Source organism: Serinus canaria, chromosome Z (genome assembly GCF_022539315.1).
Source record: "Serinus canaria isolate serCan28SL12 chromosome Z, serCan2020, whole genome shotgun sequence".
In the NCBI taxonomy this organism is placed as follows: domain Eukaryota; kingdom Metazoa; phylum Chordata; class Aves; order Passeriformes; family Fringillidae; genus Serinus; species Serinus canaria.
This window is the reverse complement of record NC_066343.1, coordinates 7803554-7825871: the sequence shown is the minus strand read 5'-3', so window position 1 is coordinate 7825871 and position 22318 is coordinate 7803554. Positions and strand designations below refer to the sequence as shown.

The following is a 22318-nucleotide window of genomic DNA, read 5'->3' as shown; positions in this document are numbered from 1 at the left end:
TGAATTTCTGCTGACTCCCAGAACTGACAGCACCCTTTGGCTTCCCCAGTAGAAACACAGGTGGGTGGAACACAACCCTGGATGATGAAGACTTCAATTTTGTTTTTTTCCCCCTCCTGGTTGCATGTGATACATTTTACTAAACCTTGGGATTTGCTGCATTTCAATGTAACAAAGGAGATAATTTGCATAGATAAAAACTGTCACACATATCACTCAAATCTGGCTCCAGAAATTATTCAAGATTAATTTTGGAAATGGTTTTGGGTGTCAATTAAAGTTCAGCTCGATATTTAGGGAATTACAAAATATCAAACCTCAAGGAAGACTCTTATTTTCTCTTGGTTGGTGTCAAAGTTTATGTTTTCTGTCTCAGGGGAGGAAATCCCCACTCAGAAGTGGGATGAAATCCAGCAGGAAATCTTCACACTGCACTAAACTAGCAGAGGACATAAAATTTATATGGTATAAGACGTTTATAACATGTGCAAAAATACATGTGTACATAGATAAGGAAATAAACCTTTATTTTCAATAGTAAGGACTGGCATTATTGCTTTCTAGAGCAAGGATGTCATCAAACTAGGTTTATCAACAAACAGAATTTCCATGATTTAAAATTCCAATTTCCATTTACTGAATGTGCTGTGAACAAAAACAGTAGAAGAAGAGATGAAATTTACTTCTTTGTCTTAGTTTTTGTGGGTGTGATAAAATAGGTTGGGACTGAATGCATCAAATTAAAAAGAAAAAAATAAAAGTAAATCCTGATGGTTTTGGGTTTCAGAAGAAGACAAGAGAACAAAAGCTTCCAATGAGTTTCTTTGTAAACCACAGGAAGAGGATGAAAGAAATTTAAAAAAACCCTATTTTTAACTAGTTTTTGTACTAAGACTTCTTTTAAACTACCCTAGATAAAAATCCAGTTACACAAGAGATTTTGTACTTTATTTTGTAGATTTTGTGTATGACTCATAAGCTTGCAGTCATACCATTATGCAAGTTATATTAATAAAATATGTATGCCTGGCAAAAATTTCATCCCATCCTGCCAGAATTTAGAGCACCTTTTTATTGGGAGGCATTTGACGTCAGCTGGTGCCCTTTGGAGATGAGGAATGGTGGGGAAAATGAGTCTTTGATTCTCCATTCCAATTTTAGACTCCTAATACCTTGAATTACACGGAAATGTATCCATGACTATTAAAAGCACACAAACTCTTTTTTGAGGACTTGTTCACATCACACATCACTGCAGTAAAGAACAACCTGTGTGTTCCTGATGTGGTTGCCTGCTTCTTTTTCCAGCCAATAAACACTGAAAAAAATGATGTTTGTGCTGTCCATCACTTCTTGCATCTGTTTCTGATCAGCCCTGTGCAGAACTCCATGGCTAATGCCATGTAAAATCTCAGCAAGCCTCAGTGGCTTTGTTCACTTGCAGATGTTCTGAAGGAATAAGTAGAAACCGACACAGTGTGATTTTGATACCACACACTTGTGTGCTGCAAGGAAAACTTATTTTTTCCTAGTTAAAGATAATAAGTGTCAGACTGACTTGGATAATTGCAACTGCTCGACTCAAATATCCAAATTTTCACACAAATGAGTAAATTGTTGGAGTGGTGTTTAGGCCTTCAGTATTAAAAAGCTGACTCAGGCATCCATCAGCTGACTCTCCTTCTGTCAGACAAACAAGAACCTGCTTTTCCATCCTCAGGTAAATGTGTGCTGCCTGCATCCTTTACATATAAACTACATATAGCTAAGAGTAAACTTGGGAAAAAATTGCCAATAAACAATGGTTTCTTGAAGCAGCAGCAAGCCAGAGGAGCCTTCTAATAGAAGAAACAATGCCAAGCCCTCAGGCCCTAAGGCAAGATTTCCTTGCAAGGCTGGATGGAGCCCAGCCAGTTTACAAAACGCTGCAGCAACTGCAGGACCTGGGGCAAGCGTCTGGGCAGCTCCCCTCCTTCCTGCAGCAGTGCTCAGACCTCATTTGTAAACTGATCCTACTAGCAGAGCTGGAATGATGTGCTTCTGGCTCAGCAGAACCCTGAATATCCAGCATGATGCAGGCTGACATCACCAGGGGTTTCTTGTGCTGCTGCCCTGCTCCTGTGCAGCTCCACCACTGCAATTACTGTCAGCTCCAGTTGTTTGTCATCAGGCAGGGAGATGGGTGACGCTTCCTGAGGGCTGCCTGGAGCCAGCAGGGAGGGTCTGCTGCCTGCAGCCAGCTGGAGGAATGCAGCACAATCTGTTAGACCTGCCAGAGTGACCCCAGGTCAACCTGCACACACCAGCCCCATGGAGAAGCTGTGCATTTTAAAGGTGGCCTTCACCTCCACCTCCTCCGGAGTGCCTTGGCTAAGCATCACAGGCTGAAATCAGAAAGGAAAACCAGGAGTGGCTTTAGGCAGACCCCTCTGAACATTCCCACTCTCTCTGCAGAACAAAGTCCTTTCCCAAGACCTCGAGGGGAGTCCTCACCCACCTGTCTGACAGCCAAGGGCGGGGGCACTAATTGGGTTTACAGGCTTCCAACCAGGCAGATTAACCTGCTGCCTGCTCCCCAAGGAAGCAGCTGCTGAGCACTCCCTAAAGACTGGGACACTTTTCCTTCCTTCTGCTTATAGACAGGGCCTCCTGACCCAAGGATGTGCTCACGAGCTGCTGCTGTTCCCCCTTCAGAGTAATGCAACTCATCCAGCAGCTGTTCCACCCACCCAGCCTGAGCCGGGGGTTCCCTGGCACAGAACACCCCAAACTCTGACTTCTTTTACTGCATGCAACCTGGCAAGACAAACTCATCAAACTGCGCCCATTCCTGCACACAACTCCTGTTTTCCACTTCATAACCTGACCTGCAATAAATCCCTGGATGTGAGGGTTAGCGCCACAACCAAGCCACGGGATGCACGGCCAACTTCCAAACCAGCCGTGTTTATTTGTGTGGTGGCAACGAGCTGATGGAGCCAGCAGAGAAGCTGAAGTGTCACAGCTCTAGAGGAGCTGGCAAAGGCCAGAGGCTCGTGGAGGAGCCAGGATGAAAAGGCTGGGGAAGCAGGCTCTCATAGGAACAGGGTGCCCAAATTGGTGGGAAGCGGGCAGAGGGGCCGGCCAGAGGCCGGTAGAGGAGCCGGGTGCCGGAGGAGCCCCAAGCACCCTCCTCCCGGCTCTATCTCGGGGGAAGGACAAAATCCTCCCTGGGGGTTCCATGGAGCCTGGAGCCGCCTAGGGTCAGCTGTCGACACCAAAACACTTTCCCAAGAGGAATGACTTGAGTGAGGAGAAGAAAGTTCTCCGGTCCCCAAAACAACGCTATTTTAAAGAAAACTCTCTCTCTCGTCTTGCCACGGGTCCTCCCGCACCCGCGGCCCCCCTGGTTCCCCCGTCCCGGCTCGGCCCCGGCAGGAAGGGGAGGGACCCGCGGCCGCTCCAGCCGCCCGCGGAGCTGCGAGCCACCGGGAGCCACCGCTGCTCCTGCCCGGGATCGGCATGTCCGGGACGGGCAGGCAGCCGCTGCCCGCGGCGGTAAGGCGGGCTCGGGATGCGGGGAGGGCTGTGAAGAGGGCGGTGATGCCGCTCTGGCTGCCCCTGGTGCCCCGCGGGCCCGGCGGGGGAGCGGCTCCGCGCCGGCACCGCCCTGGGCGCGTCCCGGGCCGGGCCGGGCCGTGCCGGGCAGTGCCGGGCAGTGCCGGGCAGGGCGGGCAGGAGGAGCAGCAGCAGCGCCATGGCTTTCGCCCGCTGGTGGTACGCCATGGTGAGTGCGGGGGAAAGCCCCGACAGAGCCGGGACCACCCCGGTGGGGAGCCGGGAGCCCCGCGGGGTGGGGCGGGCGGGATGCTCCCGATGCTCCCGATGCTCCCCGGCGATCGGGATGGAGAAGGAGGGTATGGAAAGGGGTTGTGGTGCGGATGGAGGTGAGACAGCGCTTTAAAAAAAAAAAAAAGTGGTTCGGGTCAGGTGGAAGCGCGGTGCGCTGCAGCTGTCCCTCCGCATCCCATCCGCTGTCAGAAAGCGACACAGAAAACTGGGGGTTTTGGTGCTGTTAGCAGTTTTTCGGTCGTCGCCCGAGTAACGCAGGCTCGCGGGGTGATTAAACAGCACTAGAAAGAGTACGACAGGATTTTGTGTGGGAATGTTCCTCTTTTGGGAAGGACTGCGCTGCGCCTTTTCCCAGGAGCGTGTTCTTCACGGCAGGTGGGTGGTGGCGGTGCTGCCGGGAAGAGCCGTCGCTTGCCAGATCCTCCCCGAGCAAACTACAGCTCTCTGACGGCTCCGTGTGGTTTGGATGGACTTGGGCCGCTGCTCCTTACTTTGACCATCCCGCGACTGCTTTAAAAGGCTTTTAAAAGCCTTTAAGAAGCCTTTATGGTTTATTACGTGTAGGAGGAAGCAGTTGGCCTCTGTATGGAATGGTGAAAAGAAAAAAAAAGCTTGCATTCTGTTAAAGTTTTACAGAAAGCATGTGTTGTGAAATCGTTTCAGAGAAAATGTCACTTTAATGGATTTCCTAAATATGTGATCAGGAAGGTGAAACCTCTTGAAGTGATAACTGTACTTTTAAGTTGCTCCATGTGGCTTGGATCAGTGTTTTCAGGTATCAGTCATTGTGTCAGCTCAAATCAGTGTGGTGGAGGTGGCAGAAAATCACAAAGGGAAAAGTTTGAGAATTACTGCACTAAGCTATGGAATGGATGTAAAAGGCCTCCTTAGCTCTGTGTCATTGCATCCTGGGGAAGAAAAGGTACCAAGATATGGCTGTGTGTGATCAGGTAAGAAAACTGCTCCCACAGCTGCTCCTTTGGGAACTCCTGGCTGTGGTTGCTGGCACTTGTGGGTTTAAGGCCATTCCACATGGGAGTGGAGTCCTCTCCCATGCATGGAGAGGTAGGAGAGGCAGGAAAGGTGGGTGAGAGGGACAGACACAAAGGAGATTAAGGTTTTTACTGGCTGTTGTATTTAAAGCTGGGGTTGGATGCAGTAAGAGTCTGGATTTCACCTTTCTATTCTTTACCTGTCTTGATTGTAACTCCCCTGGCACCTCCTTACATCCTACGGTTTTCCAAGCAGTGCCAAAGATCTCTGTCTTCCTCCCAGTTCCAGCTGGGAGCAAAAGTCAGATTCCCATCTCCTCAAATGTAATGCTGAGTTGATTGACTTTAGCTGAGAATCTTGTAAGACTTCGCTTCTCACCCAGTTACTGCCTGTCTCTGAGACCTTAATGCCTTCTAAATCTCCCGAGGTTTAGAAGGAATTTCTTGCAAGCAAAGCCTTTAGTGAAGGTTGGATTTTTGTGCACATAGGTGTCTATTCAGTTGTTAGTAATTTTCTCTGTGCTTTTTCACCAGTTACTCTCTAGTTTATGAATGCTGCTTGAGTCAGAAGTTTAAAGGTGTGTCTTAATAGTGTGGTGACATTTTTGTGCACTTTAGAACAGGATGAAGATCTCAGGGTAAACTTTCTTGCTCATGACACTTATGTATTTTTGTGAACATGTGATTATGGGTAGGATTGTGTGGGGTTTTTTTTCTTTTTTTTTAGTTAGTAAGGCTGGAAAATATTTTGAGACAGCTTAAAAGCTACAAGGAATTGTTAGCTCATGAGTTTAACTAAAATTGTCACTTCAGCTGTACGCCCACTGTTGATGTGAAAGAGCTGGAGCTGCTCTGATCCACTGCCTTGGTTATGAATCTGAATCTTTGGCACTGTAAGGGAAGATGAGCAGGAAAAGGAAAGGGTGCCCAAAGAAAAAGTCAGCTTGTCATCATGAGTTGTGAATATGAATGAGCAGTGGATGTACACTGTCCCGCAAAACCTGAGCTTAGCTTTCTGACTAAGCAGGTTGATTTACTGCCTGTTTCTTTTGTTGTCATTTTTTTGTTGTTGTTGTTGTTTCTTTTTTGGGGGGATTTTGTTTGTTTGGTGGTTTTTTGGTTTGGTTTGGTGGGGTTTTTTTTAGTTTTTTTGTTTTCTTTTGTTTTTTGGGGGGTTTTGGGTTTTTTTTGGGTTTTTTGCTTGTTTGGTTTAGTGGTTTTGTTTGGTTTTGTTTTGTTGTTTTGGGCTTTTTTTGTTTGTTTTTTTGTAGTTGTTTTTATTTTATTTCTTTTGTGTATTTAATTTTTTAGTGGAGGGTTCGAAGCTTGAAAATCCAGATAAGAAAAGAGCTGTTGAAGGGCATTATTGAGATGGGGTCCCTCATCATACATTGTGCACCCACTGTTCAGGGAACCAGCGTGGTTTCCTCAGGTGTACTGTGAAGCTGTGCTTTCCCCTCTTCAGGACAGCAGACTTCCCTGCAAGGCCTGTACTTTCACAGGCTGTTTTATTATCAAGGCTCAGTGTGTACACAGTGCATTACTCAACTTACTGGGAAAAAAAAGAAACAAACAAAACAAAACAAAACTACTTTGGTCTAACCGTATGTGCTTTGTTCCTTAAGTTGGAACAAACATATTTGGCCTCTGAGTCAAAGTCTCTTTATTACAGATGCTGTTTGGCATTGCCTTCTGGAGGGAAGATGTCATGCTTTTAGTGTCTCTCTGACTTGAGTTTAGGGGTAGCAAAGTTGTGGTCCTTGTCCTGGTCTGTTCTGCATCCTCTCTGGACACTGGAGCTGCCCTGGGGTCCCTCAGGGAGTTGTTCTGCCAGAGGCTGAGGGAATCCTGCCAGTCCCTTTCCATCTCTCCCTCCTCCTAGTCCTGGGTCTGGATGCTCTCATGAGGAGAGGATGGTCTGAGGATGGACTTGGGGAGGAAGGGTAACACAGATTCAGCCCTGATTAAAGCCTGGCATGCTCAGTAAGAGGCAAGTATTTAGTTCCTGCTTTCCCTGACTTGGTTTAGTAAAATAAAAGAAAAACAAACAAAAAAACCCCACTAGAGACCCTACACTTGAATTGGTGTTGCTGCTTTTAAAGCTATGTCTGAATTTGAAGAAGGAAACAAGTGAAAGAAAGAGAAGACTTTAATAGCTGGATTCAGGATAATAGTTGGTTTTTGGAGCATTTTGATGCTGAGGGTATCCATGCAAGAAGAGAGCCCAGATCAACAGAGTTCTTCTTTAGCTCCTGAGTCTTATGGCAGTGCTCGTTCTGAAATTCCTGTTCTGTGAGCAACAGGAGACTGGCACTGCTCTTACTGATACGTGTGCAATGTGCTTTTATTGTAGTAGTAAAAAGCACAGATAGCTGGGTAAATTGTGTCTCTACTGGAAGTGCTATTATGGAGCAGTGAAATCAATTAATCTCTTACCTGAATAGACAACCGATGGGGCTTGTTTTCCCTCTGAAGAGGCACATTTGGAACACGACTATAGCATTTCCAGTTTTAAAACTCGTTGAGTGTCTTAGTCATAACCAAACTCGTTTTAAAAACTTGAATTGTTAGAGGTTGTCCAAAACAATTACTGAAATATTTGTTGCTGTAGCACTTTTTTCAGCCTGCATTTTCTCCTGCTGATGTGCTGGAACTGATTGCTGTTGAAGACAGTGCAGTGATACATGGATCATTGCTTTCTCCCTATAGCCATGTAAAGAAAAATCTGCAGGAACTCATTACTTAGTGGATTAGCAGGCTCTACCTCCTGCTGCTCAGTCTCGAAAACAGAAGGGAATAAATGGGTCTTGAATCATCTCCTGTCTTTACTTAACGAAACAAACCAGACGTGAATCCTCCCTCCCAGATGTCTCAGTTGCTGTGGGAAGTTGCACTAGCTGAGATACTAGAGGGTAGATGTGTTATGTTGCCTTTTATATTAATTTATGCTTTTTGCTTTTATTATTCTTGAAAAGAGATGTTTTGAGGGACCATATTCACCACTTCCCAGAGATGCAGACAGTTCCAACATGCTGGATACCAGTGTGTGTGCTGAGCAAAATGTGGTTTTTTTAGCATTGCTGGACATGGGAAGCTACTGGGATTGTACATCAGGTTAAGTGAAAGGAAGAGCAGATAAAAGATGCAGGAGGGTCAGGGATCCTGGAAGAACTGTATTTCCTAACATGCACCCATGCATGAACTGTTGGAGCATTTATTTTTTTTTTTCTGTGTCACCACCAGAATTACAGCAATCGTGGTAACAACATTATTTCTGATGATGAAGGCTGGGCATAACCAGCATTTCAGTGTGTCTGAGGGGAGTTCAGATGTTGGAGTGGGCTGCACACATCATGTTGGTGCCTCTGAGAGCTGTTCAGTTGCTGCTGAAGCCTGTGGTTCTGACCTTTCCAAAACAAGCACTGGAGAATGTTTTGCTGGTGTGGGATGAGTGATAAGCTGAATATCTTCCAGAACTTTTCACAGGAACAGTCATGTACAGCCCTAAGAGTCATGACCTTATGACTGATTTCTCTTGAAGTTATCCAGCAGGCAATTTAGAAATTCTCTCCATTAGTGAGAAGAAAAACTTTAAGCGTTGCCTGCTGTCATTTTGTGGTAGCTGGAAGGAATCAACCTTGCGCTAAGAAGTTTGAGAATTTCTTTCTGTGGAAGATAAGACTTAAGGTCTAAATAACTACACATCTATTTTCTCTGTTCACAGCATGGTGACAAGAAGGCAAGTGAAGCTTCTTCCAAGGCAGGAGAGAAGAAAGCAGAAGTGGAAGAGGTAAATCCAAGTGTTTGAATACATTAAGAAAAGTTGGCAATGAATTTCCTCCTATGCTGATTTTTGCCTTTTGATAGCAAACTGGTAGTTTTTGGACAATAAACTGGTGACTCCAGACAGTCATTATTCATCCTAGGAATGTTTAGTTTTGTCTTGTGCTGCTGAGCAGCCTACTGGAAATGGTGGGTTTTTTTCTCTTTTCATGTTTTACCTAATACTTGTTATCCGTGGAAGTTACCTCAGTGGGGTATCTGCTGAGCAGTGCTGGTGTAGTGTGACACATTTGATGGCCCTGGGTTTTCAGCAGCCCAGAAGTAGAGGTGAAGGGAGTGCACCCTGATGCTTTCCACCTGATGGTTCATCCTCAGCAGAAGCTGTGTGGGAAATAACTTTGCCTAAGCCTGTTTGACTGCACTGCAAATCAGGGTCAGTGAAGGCTTTTGTTACAGTCCTCTGAAGTAGGTGATTCAAGCAATTGCTTTTCTTTCCTGTCCAGAAAGCAAGGAAAACTTCTCTAGCCGAGAATATGTTCCACCTTTCCTCTCCAGACAGCGTGTTTTTTTCCAGAAATACCATTGTGCATTTATACAACCTTGGTTTAATGCCACATTCTTTGACTGCATATTGTTCTTTCTATTAGAGAAGTGATGACATTTTTTGTGGGAAGGGTGGGAGTTGAGGCCTGTAGTTTGGGGTTCTGGGACTGGTGTTCCTGACCTCTTATTGAGAAGATCTGTTTCCAGCAAAAACAAGACTCTTACTAGAATTTATTGTCTTCTGCTACTTCTGCTTTTTGAGTCCTTAGAATTCTGCATGTATGTTTCCTCTCAAGAATTTCTTCATATGTTTTATTTGTACCATCCACCCTGCAGTGCTTAAAAGTGGAAATAGATCAAAAACCTCTTCCAGAGACCCATTGAGGGGCATTGACTCCACTGTGACTCATATCTACCTCCAAAACACTCAGATTTGTAAAGCAGTTGAGGAAGCAACTCAGAATCTTTCAACAGCTTTCCCAAAAGTCTGCAATGTTACATTTTTGTTTAAAAGTCAGGGATAATTCCTATGGTCTTCAATTTTTGAGGCAGAAATTTATAAAGTATGTGTAGAGAGCTTTGGGCAACGTTGTCTAGGATGTTGAGTTTGTTCACCTGCCTACTAGAAAAGGTTTGGCATTAGAGAAATTACAAGAAAATATTAAGGTCTTTGAAGAGTTTGTATCCATTCTGAAATGAAAACAGTAAAATCAGTATGGTTGTTTAACCAAAAATTACAACAAACTCTTGTCTCTGAGATTCTTTGGGTTTATAGTCCTGAGGGGGTGAGAGCAGGAGGGCAGAGCTTTGAAAAGCAAACTTAGGAAAGGCCTGACACTGCTTTGAGTGGGAGATGCCAGTTAGCCACAGCATCAAGAGGAGCTCTGCATCAATACTGTTAGGGTGTAGAAGAGGCTTTTTAAACCTTTATTCTTGGAGACTCCAAACTAGACTGAAGAAAACACAGCAGGTTTGCTGTAGATAGAAACTTTCCTGATAAGAGGGGATGGAGCTGTGATACCATGGCGGGCAGGGCTGTGTTGTCCTTGGAAAGATTGATTTCCATCACTTTCTTGCCTCAAGATATCGGCCAAGGAAAGACACTGTCACACTTGTTTGCATGATTTCAGCAGTGCTGCTCGAGCTGTGAGTCTGGACAGGATGGGGGATCTGCTTGGACAGGCAGGGTCAGCTTTGGGTTGAGATTGAGTCAATCTGTCAGTCCAGTGAGGAGCAGATGAGTGTGTATCTGTGCGTGGAGCCTTACGGAAACAGGCAAAAGATGTGTTGGAAGTTCCAGATGTGTTACAGTATGAAATAAATTGAAAAAAAAAAAAAAAGAAAAATAAAGGCAGTTATTTATCAGTGTAGATGTCAATAAAAGTGTATGTGCTATGTTGTATTAGGCATTGCTCCAGGACAAAGGCTCAAGTCATAGGGATCTGTCTTGGTTGTTAGAACCTTACACTTATTGAGTTCACCTTCTAGGGAGAATCAGACACTTGCTAAAAATCTTGGGAGAAAAAAAAAAAAGAGAATCTTATTTCAGCTTTACTGAAATGTTTTCATTCCTTGTGGGCGTATGTATGGGGAAATGGAAAAATAGAGGCTTCCACAGACACTGAAGGATTTGATCTGCAGCCTTAGAAGAAACTTAGATTGACATAGAAATAAAGTACACAGATATTAAGCAGAAAAACTATAAAGTTATGTTTCTGTAGTTGTAAGTAAGAGTATGCCTTAAGTAAGTAAGAAACTGTATTTATAAGATGGTGAAGGGTTTGTAGCACAGTAATGTAATTGTATAGAATAAGCTAAGAGTTTAGAAGTTACAATAGAAACCTGCGTAGGTGTGATGGCGACCCATTAAATAAAAGTACGCTCATTGCAACAGAAGTAAGTAAAAGTGATAGGTTAAAAACACAAAATAAACTATGTAGCAACTGCCCATGGATTAGAAAGTTATACATTGTCTTGTAACAAAGAACTTGTGACTACTTTGAGCTGTGGCTGACTGCTTGCTCTTTGAAGTCTCACAGCCTTTGAGTCTGATGTTTATCTGGGCAATAAATCTGTGGTCCCATCCCTTCAAATAAAAGCCTTGACAATAATAGGGGATATTAACAGAAAATAAATGGTGGCTGTTGTAATTGCTGGTTGCTCATGCAGGTGAAGCTGTGGCACATTGCTGCAGCTGGGATGCAGCTGCCACCCAGTAGAAGTGAGTGGTGCTGCAGGTTTCCCAGATCTGTCCCTCTGTTCTCTCACTCTGATGGGACATCGTGGACCTGAGCCACGTGTTTGCAGCATGCCATTGCAAAGGGCATGGAACAGTAAATTTCCTTTCTTCCCCTTGCTTCCTGGTGTCCCAAGGCTTTTAGCAGTTTGTCAGCATGTGAGGGACAGCTGGTGTAGTTTTATTTTATTCCCCATCTGGGCATTGTCTTCAGCTTACCTAAGTGTGTGCCTTTCTACCAATTTCAGATCACTTCCACTTCTGAGGCCATTGGGGCACGAGTGCTCTAAAAGTTCTTGGATACTAAAATATAAATGCTTTCAAGGGCAGATGGCACAAAAATCCCTGAAGAAAAACCCGGGATGGTTTATAAAGTACACTGAACTCAGAAATCCCTGGCCCAGTCTGGAAGAGTATTTGGAAGAAACATCAACACAGACCTGAACTATTTTTACATAACTGGTTTTGTTTTCTTTCCTATCTGCTGCTGACCACTGCTAGAGACAAGGGAGTGATAAAAGTGGAGCTTATCCAAACTCAGGAAGGCAGGTCTTGCACTGTGGTGAGGCACGTGGTCCTGCTGTGCCACGTCCAGTCAGTGCTGCCTGCCCGAGGGCTGCCCTTGGGGCACAGGGTGTTCTGCTACACAGCCACATGAGATTCACAAGAAGAGTGCAGAACAAGTGCTCACATTGTGGGTGGCTGTGCCCTGAAACCCCCCTGCTCTGAGCTGGTCCATGTTAATAATGTGGAGAAAGACCTGTTCTCTCTTTACTGTCTCAGAGGGAAATACCAGGGAGAGATTCTGTGCCTGTGTAAAAAGCCCAGCCTGTGCATGGCTACTGCCTGGATGTGAAAATGTGATAGTAAAAAGGAAGACAGAGTCATATATTGCAGGAATTGGAAGCCCCAGCTCAGAGTGAGGCCATATTTCACCAGGCATGGTGTGAAACAGGACCCTCTCTGACGTGTCCTGGCACTTTGAGTTGTTCTTTACAGGAATGTAGGCAGAACCTGTGCTGCTGCTTCAGCTCATTGTACTTATCAGGAAATGTATTCTTTACTTTGAAAGGGTGACAGTGATGACTGGTGCTACAGCATCTCTATCCTTTTAGAATTGATTCTTTGCTCTGAAATCCGTGTGTCTGTGATACTTTTTAATCCTGAGGCTTGCCACTGAGGATTCCTTATCCAGAAAAAACATGAATGCTGAGTAAAGGCATTATGGCTGGTGAAGATCTCGATGGGGTGCCCACTGCTGGTCTGAGTTGTGGAAGTGCATGGGTAGTTTTTACCTGCAGCGTTTGTGAGGTTTCCTTTGACTTTGGTACCAAATTATTAATTTATATCTGCATTGTTTGTTTGTTTTCCTTCCCCTTTGTGCCTCACAGCACCTCGGCTGAGGGGATTGTGGCCTTAATCCATCCTCTGTAGAGGAGTAGGAAGGTTCTGGGAAGCACAGCAGCAGTTTCTTTATCTGTCTCCCTTTTCTGTTTTGGTGCTTCTTTTGGCTAAAATGCCAAAGGTAGTTGAAAAATAACATTATTTCAGTTAAATTCTGGCACTCGCTGAGAGCTGCTGCAATGTAAGTGTCTGCCTTCAGAAGGAATAGAGGGTGATTGCTGCTCGAGCTGTTCTTGAATGAAAGATTGATAGGGGGAGGCTGAAATGCTGCTGATGATTGTCAGAAGCCTTTGCAGAACAGAGATTGCACATCCTTGCCTCTTGTGGGTTTTTTTCCCCTCAACACAAGTGTACTGTAAGCATTCTTACTGCAATCTTACGATGAGCACTTGAATGTTGTAGTCCAAAATGAACACTAAGTCCACATTTCTGGACAACACAGGTCTTAACACATCTTCCTTTGCAAATCCATTTAGCAGAAGAATGTATATTTCACCTCCCCCTTATTAAACCTGCAGAATTTATATTCCACTCTGAAACAGTGCTCTGTCTTTTTGAAGCCACTGCTAAGAGTGAAGAGTAGATTGTAAGTACCTGCGTGCCTCAGCTTTTATTCCAATTCTTTACAGGTCCATAAGTCCATAATCCATTTAATTCATTCCATAAAGAAGCTGTGTTTTGATAATTTGTTGTCTCTGTTGATAGCAGCTTGGGAAGCAAGGTGTGCGCACAGCTGCAAGGTAATTCCTCAGTTGTTTGTGTCTAAGGATGTCACAGAAGAAAAACACTCTTCCAGTTCTTGGAGGGGGAGAAGATGAGAACAGCTCTGATGTATTTGTCAATAAAGGGTATCTGAGCTGGTTTGCTTGGAGGGAACATCTTGGGAAACACCCAAAACCATGCTTATTTTAATCAGGGTGAAAGAAAGATAAACCTGAACTGAATTATAAACATTGAATGATGTGGCCAGTTCTTCTGCTTTTACAAATGTAATAAGGGATACCTGAATACCAAAGAAATTGGGAACTAAAATATTTATTACTCCATGTGCTCTGGTCAGGATTCACTGAGTGATACTCATTTGATATGGTGGCTTCAACTTACACATGGCTCATCTCCAAGTAGTCTTTCTCTGTTGCAAAGGAGAATATATTTGTTAATTTTTCTTCTCTGTCTTTTATTGCTGCTTACCACCAAATAATTATTGGCATTAACATTTTTGTCTTTATTCTGTTTAGTTGATTAACATAACTTCATACTCTGAACAAGGATTTATTTCACTCTGTTAGCTGGTTCTGGTTTTGGAGGAGGCTTTTCTTTGTTTGGTTGTTTTTATTGTTTTTTAGGGGGACATTGGTTTTTTTCTTGGTGTTTTAGGGGGGGTTTGAGAGGTGGGAGTTTTAGTTTTTGGTTTTTAGTTTGTTTTTTGGTTTGGGTTTTTTGATTTTGGGGATTCTTTTTGGTTTTTATTTTGGGGGGTTTGTTTTGGTTTTTTTTTGTTTTTTTTTTTGTTCAAATGTATTTGTTTTGTTTTGTTTTTTCTAATTGTTAGTATGGTTTGGTTTTGGGGGGCTTTTTTGTAGCTCAGACTTGCTGGGAGGTGGGGAAAGCTACCCTTGTGCTTGAAATTCTTGAGTATGTTGGTAAGGTGTCATAAAAACTCCCTTCTGTAAAAGAGTACTCTGTGGATTTGTGGAATTCTGTGATTCTGTGGTATTTTCAGAGCATCACAGTTCTGTCAAACATAGTCTTGAAGGTAAAACTTATACACCATAAACCCTGAGCCAAAGGCTGAGCATGAGGTGGCAGTCAAGATCTGTGGTGCTGAAGGGGTGTGCCCAGAGTTCTGATTGCTCTTTGGAGTTTTGTTTTCCTCTCTCTTTTTTTTTTTTTTTTTTTTTTTTTTTTTTTTTTTTTTTGTGATTCTTTTATGGTGCCTTTTTTTTTTTTTTAATTATTTTTCTCTCTGAAAAGGGGAGGAAAGCACTTCAGATTCTGAGCTACTTGGACAACTTAATTAAAAGTCGAAGGATTTGTGGGTAATGCTCATTACAGAGTCTTCAGTGCACTGTGTCAGAGACAAAGCCTGAGGTGTTCTGCATCTCAGGGCTGTCTCTACAAAATTAGAAATGTATCACACTTCCATCACCTGCCTCCAGGATCATTACCACCTCAGCTGGAGCACTGCTTCCTTCCTTAGGGAGTTAAAAATGCTCATTGCAGCCAGGTTATGGAATATGTGCAAGGAGACTGTCTGCTCCCTTAGGAATGTGGGGTCAGAGGAGAAAATATCGAGACAAACCTGGCAGACACATGATGGAGGGGGGGCTGTGGTGAGGTTCCTGGGTGTCTCTGGGCTGTGTTTGGGGTGTCTCTGGGCCTTGCTGCTGCTTTTTCCTTTGTCCACATCCCTCAGCCTGGGCAGGGACCCCAGGTTCTGGGCAGGTCTGTAATGGGCAGCAGCCCTGGGCTTCAGTGGCTGGGCAGGAAGGTCCTGGGCTGGAACACTCCTAACATCCTTTTAACAGGCAAAAAACAGTGTGAGCCTCGGGTTTTGCAGCATCCTGTGGAGTCTTACTGGGATGTCATTTTTTTTTTCCAGTGTGATCCTGGATGTAAGATCCCTCTTAGTTTCAGCTGGTACCAGATTTGGGTCATATTTTGTTAATCTTGTGGATTAACATCTGGAGGTGACTGCTGAATGTGCATCTTTGCTCTAGCTTTTTGGTTTTCAAACAAAACCAGGAAGAGGAGGTGGAATTACCTGAATGGCAGAGGTCTCTGGATCTCCCAGACTGTTACAATTCTGGTGTCACATCCATTGAGAACTGGTGCTTCTGACTTTGCTGGTTGAATCTCTGGTCCTTCTGCAGCCTGCCCTGCTTGTTGAAATGTGAAATCTTTAATTGCATTGTGAATCTTGTGCTTCTTAGAAAAAACAGAATTTTGCCCTCAACTTTGTGTCTTTACTTTCCTGCCAGAGGATGTTACCTCCTGGGTGGTCATTCACATTCTGTCTGAGCAGCAATAGCTTGCCCCTCTTGCTTTCCTGGTATTTTTTGTATAGATACTGTTGCTTTAACTGTTAGCTTAAAATGGAGTCGCTGTGCCGCAGGAAATAGCACAGATTTATGTATCGTCCATAAAACACTGCAGGAAAACTCAGGCTGTTCTGGGTGTGCATAATTCTGAGCTCTGAAATGTGCCTGTGTGGATTAAAGTTACATAGGAGAATTCATTTTTTGATGACTCGCCTTGCAAAAATGTTCTGGGAGACATTTTTAAGTGTGCTTTCTCTTTTTTTTTTAACTTTGGTTTTGTTTGTTTGGGTTTGGTTTTTTTTTTTTGCTTGTTTTACAGTTTTACTTGGCTTTTCCTTTCCTTCATCAACATTTCTGACCTTTATAATGTCTTTTTATTTTCTAGAAGAAACAAGAAAGTGCTAATGTCAGCCAGCCACCCAAAACAGAGGCAAGAGGAGCAGCTGCTTCTGCTAAGGTAATGTGGGTACTTAAGGAAATGATACCTTTTTACAAGGGAAGAGAATGTGGTATGACTCCATCCCTGCATTGGGATGGGATGGAGAAATATTTGTTTGCCCACAGTCAGCACCACAGGGGTGCTCTTCATGATCTGCTAAAAATTGGAACCTGCTGAAATGAAAGGGGAGCACAAGTCAGCAAAATGCCAGCGTTGGCATTGTGAGGAAATAAATGGAAACATTCTCCCTTTTCACATGCTCTTTGTTAATCTCCCAGTTATTTTAAAGAATTCTAGCCCTGTTGATGCCAGTGGGCACCTTCATTATTTGACTTTTGGGGGTGCTTTGTTTCTTTTTTCACCCTGAGTTGTTCTTTTTTTTTTGGGGGGTTCTGTTCCCGTGGTGGAACTTGGTGAGGTTGAAGAACTGACAGCTTGTCTTTGCTTTCATTGCCCCCAGAGCAGCCCAGCTGATCATTCAAGAAGCATTTTAAAGCTGGATGGAAAGGGAGTGCAGGTGATATGCTCTGAGGGGAAGGAGGGTGCTCAGGGCTTGCAGGGTATTGAAAGAGGGTGTTGAAAATGCTCTTGCTGATGCTGCACCCGTAGCCAATGTTAGGTGCATAATTGTCACAGGGTAGTAAAATGTAGATCACTTAAAAGAAAAGCAGCAGTGTGTTTTATTGAGGCAAATAAACATTTTTGATGTAACTTAGTGAAATTTGACAGTGAAGTTTAACTCTAGCTGGGGTCCAGGGAGAACTCAGAGTGGGTTGAGACTGATTTTGATGGCAGCATTCAAGAGTGAGGCAGCTGGGTGCTGGTCAGCAGTACAGACAAGATCAATGTCTTTTTTGACTCCTGGTACCATGTTCTCCACTTTAGTTACCTTGAAATTCTGGGTTTTAGAAGCACCTTTTCAGATATTTCTCAACCCACCTTCACTGCCATATGTGAGCCAGGGGCTTTCCAGCTCCTGAGTTCACCCAAGATGTGGAGCTGGCTGCTCCTAGAGGGGAACACAGATCCACCACAGTGCTCCATCTCTGGAGAGAGCCTATTGTTGGCAGGATCCTAACAGCAGGAAGTGTTTCTGCTTTTGAATGGGATTTTTTAACTTTCTCTATCAGTGCTTTTGTAACGTAATACACCTAAAGATACCTGCATGCTTCCTAAGTAATTTATTTTTTCTTTATACTCAGTGAGGGAGGAGACAAAGATATAAATTCTGTTGTCCCTTTCTTTCAGTTTTTCTGTCTATTACTAAAGACAGCCTGACATTTAAAATTTTTATTTTTCTTCCTATTCTTTGCACTTTGCCAAGGTTTACTCCTCCTGCTCAACCTGGATGTCACCAGCTACATGGTCCCAGGGATGCTTACATCTAATTTGCTGACTAACAAATATAATTTTTTTTTCAGTACATGTTCTTTCTATGATAAGTTCTAAGAAAGAAGTTTTAAGTGTGGAAGGCACAATTCATACATGCAACCAAGCCTAGGAACTAGAAGGTAGTGTCATGAAAATAATGCAATGGAATTGCCAGGAATTGCTGTGTATTAGGTTATGGCAACTAAGATTGTGTATTTTAGCAGTATTCTCCATTTTCTGTGACATTCCAGCATACTTACTGTAAAGATTATGTACTGTGAAAATACTCACCTCATACAATCTAATATTGACTTTTAGTCAGTAGCTAATTCAAGTTCAGCCTTTTCAGTTCCCACTCAGCCATTTCCACCTTTTTTCACTTAGGCTAAATCTTCTGTTAATTGTAACTTTTACTCTCAACAATCTCCTGTGATCCTCTAGTGTTACTTAAAATAGAGGAAAACTCAGAGATTTAGTGTAGTTTGTGCCACCCATACCTTTTTTCAAGCCATTTGCCTGGCTGTTTTCTTTTCTGCCTTTATTTTTGTCTCTAAAAATATCTATTGAAAACAATAATTTTGCAGGTTTGAAGTTTTTTTAAGCAGGAATTTTACTGGAAGGGAAGTATTTCTTGAAAATCAAGGCAGCACTTTCTGCTTTCCTGCAAAACCAGATCAAATCTTTTGGGCCAGAAAGAAATACTCCATCAGCTTTAGGACAGTTTGTGACTGCTGTTTCTTCCATTATTTATTTCCCCCTGATGTAGCTTTAATAATTCTGCTGGTCAGTGGTACTTACTTGTCATTACTTATCCCAGATAAATTTCTAAATCCTTACCAGAGGCAAGGGAGTGGGATAGTTAAGTTGCTCCAGCTCATGCTTTTTTATTTTTTTAACCAATTCTTACCTTATGGTGAAATTAAACTGAAGAACCAAGAGGGGGCTTGCTGCCTGCACAACAGACCTGAGTAATTTTTCCTTCAGCTAGAAAGTCATAATGCCTGATGGCTTTTTTCTTCTGGGGTTTCTGGCTTTCAGAGGCAGGAGCTTGTGTCTGCTGAAGGATTGTCCCTGTGCCATGCCCGAGCCACTCTGCTGCCTGGCTTTGTTTTCATACACTGTCCCTCAGAAATGCAGCTCTCCGTGGCTTTGCTCTCTGTTGTGTCACTCTGGAGTTCCTGGAATTGCAGCCAGTACTTACTCACTGCCTGTGCTCCCTGTGTTCTTACAGGGGTGTTAATTGTCTGCCTGAGTGTCCCTGTGGTGCAAGACGTGCTGCCCCTCCTGCCTCCTCCTCTGCACCAAGGCCACTCAGGAGGCTCAGTCAGCATCCTGGACGTGCCCAGTTTTTGTGTGACTCAGACTCAAATGGATAATTTAGAGAGGCTTCGCTGAGGCAGGTGTTCTGACCCCTTTGTTTCTGTGACAAACCTTTCTTTCCATATTGGTGGGGGAGTGCTGTTCGACTGCTGGTTTGTACCGGGGGAGTTTTCAGTGAGCACCTGGCTTGGCAGGTAAATGGGCTGGAAAGGGAGGATCAGGTAAGGCTGTCATCATCGGGAATGTTTACTGGGTTGCCTAAGAGCAGCCTCTTCCACGCACACACTGCCTGCCAAGGTGCACAAACCAGGTCATGGCTGCCAGGATTAGCAGGCAGCAGTGGGGAGGAAAAACTGAACCAACCTCCTCCCTCTCCTGCCAGTGCTGCTGTGTTCCCTTTCACAGCCTTTAATGAAGATTTTGCCAGTTCCACAGCCACCAGGAAAGCCAATTTCCACCTCAGTGTTCAATCGTGTGTATTAATAGAAGGCACTAATACTTGAACACAGCTGGATCCAGCCACCCTTCCTGGATCTTTGTGTTCTTATATGGTATTTCTGTTGATAACAGATGGAGTTTTGCTGCTTTTTATGTAGCAGATTTTTTGCATTGCTCCTAATGAGTAATTATTTTCTTTTTCTGGCTGGCTGCTATAGCTTGGAGAAGTGAGAATCTGTATTATTTTCATGGCCTATTGAAGCAGTGTTGGGAGAACTCAACAGCAGTGGTGGAAATGCAGTAATAGTTATTGTTATTTCCAATTTTCAGAGGAAGCTTCTTGACCTTAATGGTTGAAGAAATTCAAGGCTAATTACTTTTAGCTGGCACCCAAATTAACATTGTTCTTCAGGGGAATTCTTTCTGCTTTCTCATGCAGCAAACAAGAAAACAAGGAAAAAGAAGAGAAGTTGATAAGTATCTTTGAGTGAAATCCTTACTGTTTTTGCAGCAGGCAAATTTATCTAGTTTATAATCAAAAGTGACACCTACTGTCAGTGGTTTTTTTTCTGCTACACACCTTATTAACTGCCACCACATTTTTATTTTGTGAGCTTTGCAGAGGCATCTTGTTGTGAAGGAAGAAATTTTTGAGCAGAAGGCATCTGAAATCACAGGAATGTCCACAGAAAGGCATAAATTTATTCTTACATTCCCAGTCATATTGGGAAGGTTGGAAAGGCCGCCTCTAAAATATGAGATTATTCAGAAAAATAACAATTCAGGCTACCTGAGGACTTGGTTTCCATGCTCTCTCCAGGTTGGGTGTGTGTCATAACACAGATTCACAGTTTATGGGTGTTCTGCAGCAGGACTGTGGCAAATCATGGAGCTCTTCCTGGAAGTTGCCCTCAGAGCTGTTGGCAGCATGGGAAAATCAGGAGGGCTGTTCCTTTGTGGAGAACAGTGCTGGCTCTCTTGGTGGCAGAGGCACGCTAAAAATAGGCCTAAACATTAAAAATTGGAAGCTGCTGGAGTACAAAAGGTGCCTCGTGCACAGAAGAGCTGGCTGTGTGTAAAGATACAGGATTTGCAACTTGTAGAGCTGTGCAGTGATCAAAATAGCACAACCCTTTCACAAAGAAAAAATTCTATACTTCACTCAGAAATAGGACATTTTCTTCATCAGTCTGCAGATGTTTATCCCTTTCTAATTCCCTTCCAGGGCTGACTTATTTCTTGTTATTCACTCAAGATAAAGGGCAATACAGAGGCTATTATGAAAAAGTGGCTGAAGGTTTTGTAAGTGGCACAGGGCTTTTCTTTAAAAAAAAAAAAAACAAACTCTCCCATAATTACTGCAGCTATTGAAAATTTGATTATGTGGCAGAAAGAAATTCAAGAGCAGATCACTATTAGTACTTCAAGAAGTACCAGTTAATTTCTAAACTAATACAGATAATTTGGGTTTGTTATGCTTGAAAACAGCCCTACTCAGTGAAGTTCAGGCCTTAAGTGGCCAAACCCATCTCAATTACTTTCAATTAGTAACATCCATGTGCTCAGAGAGTCTGGGCAATCAGTCCAAATTTAGAGACTGTAAACTTGTAATGGGGCTGAGGGGAAATGAGCAGGTTCCTTCCCTTGGCACCAGCGCTCAGAGATCAAAAGCTGTGAGGCAAATACTGCCTTTTGGATGCTGAATTTAGCTTCACCCCTTGCTTTTGCTGCGTGACAGCTCAGTGACAGCTGTCCCTGCTGGGACACCCTGGTCTGGAGGAGCAGCAGGAGGGGTTTGCTCACTGTGGCTCAGTGTGGAAGCCCAAACCTGCAGGTCTGGGTGCCCTCCCCGTGCTGCTGGGTGGGGATTGTGTGGCTCAGCACTGGGGCTTGCCAAGGGCTTGTCTTGGCCAGCAGCTCCCGGAAGCCACAGCCACAGCCCCAGCGCGGGGGCGAGGAGCAGCCGTGTCCCTGCAGCAGACAGGAGCCACACGTCCACCAAGTGAGTCAGCTGTTCCTGCTTTGCTGTCCTGCTGCCCCTGCGTGAGGTTTGTTTGCGTTCATGTTGTAGCTTTCTTTTTTTTTTTTTTTTTTTTTTCTTTTCTTTTCGTCGTTTTCTCCCCTTTCTCCCCCTCTTCTGGGAATTCTGAGGGCTGTGATAACGCCAGCTGCCAGCTCCAGGGCTTCCTGGCGTGCCTCCCCTGTCAGCAGGCTTGAGGCATTCCAGTTAATAAGCTTTTGAATTTATTTACTTGAATATACTGGAAACAGCCTTTTCTGACACCACGTGACGCAGCAGTTTGGAGAAGAGAGGGACCAGGAAGAGCAACCTTTGAAAGCGGTCTCTAAGTTGTTCTGTATTTACATTTTTGTTTTGGGGCGGGGTTGGTGTTTTTTCCTTGCTCACAGCCCACGCTGTTCTGGCTTCCAAGACCTGTGTGATTTTTTTTTTTTTTGGCATACTACTGCAGAGCCTATGTGCCTGTACAGAGTATTGCATAGTCAGGGTGTGGTGATCTGCAAGAGCAACTTCTTGTTTGAACTTTGCTCAGGTATCAGTAGTTTATTGCACTTAAAATATGTATGTTTTAGATATGTTTTAGCATATCTAAAATATACTAAAACATCTGGAAAAATGATACTTTTCAATGAATTGTATTGTTTCTGCAGTAGTGAAAATTAGATAGGTAGGCATTGTAATGCCACAGTTTAAATATTCCTGGTAATATTATCGCTCCTTTGGAAACAGTTAAAGTAGTGCATGAAATAGCACAGAATTTTTAAACATTGTAGACACCTCTGCTCAGTTCTTGATCTCTTTTCTTTTTCTCTTTTTTTTTTTTTGGTAACAAGTTTCCTCAATAGTGTGTTTTATTAGATTTATGTAATACAATTTATAATAGCTGTTTCTGCATTTCTG

At 43.6% G+C, this 22318-nt stretch overlaps 1 protein-coding gene across 5 annotated transcripts in view; it reads left to right on the top strand.

Annotated features, from left to right (window-relative positions):
- Nucleotides 1–3425: 3425 nt before the first annotated feature.
- CAST (calpastatin) overlaps nucleotides 3426–22318 on the top strand; it is a 51511-nt gene continuing 32618 nt past the window's right edge. For 3 of the 5 annotated variants that reach the window (XM_050986683.1, XM_030237169.2, XM_030237168.2), the window contains exons 1-3: nucleotides 3426–3537; nucleotides 8548–8613; nucleotides 16216–16287. In XM_050986683.1, coding sequence (XP_050842640.1) covers nucleotides 3502–3537; nucleotides 8548–8613; nucleotides 16216–16287 — 174 coding nt within the window. In that variant the 5' untranslated portion in view covers nucleotides 3426–3501. Of the gene's footprint in view, nucleotides 3538–3657; nucleotides 3767–8547; nucleotides 8614–16215; nucleotides 16288–21308; nucleotides 21447–22318 lie in introns of those variants that run through there. The other 2 variants (XM_030237170.2, XM_018923301.3) reach the window with 2 other exon arrangements.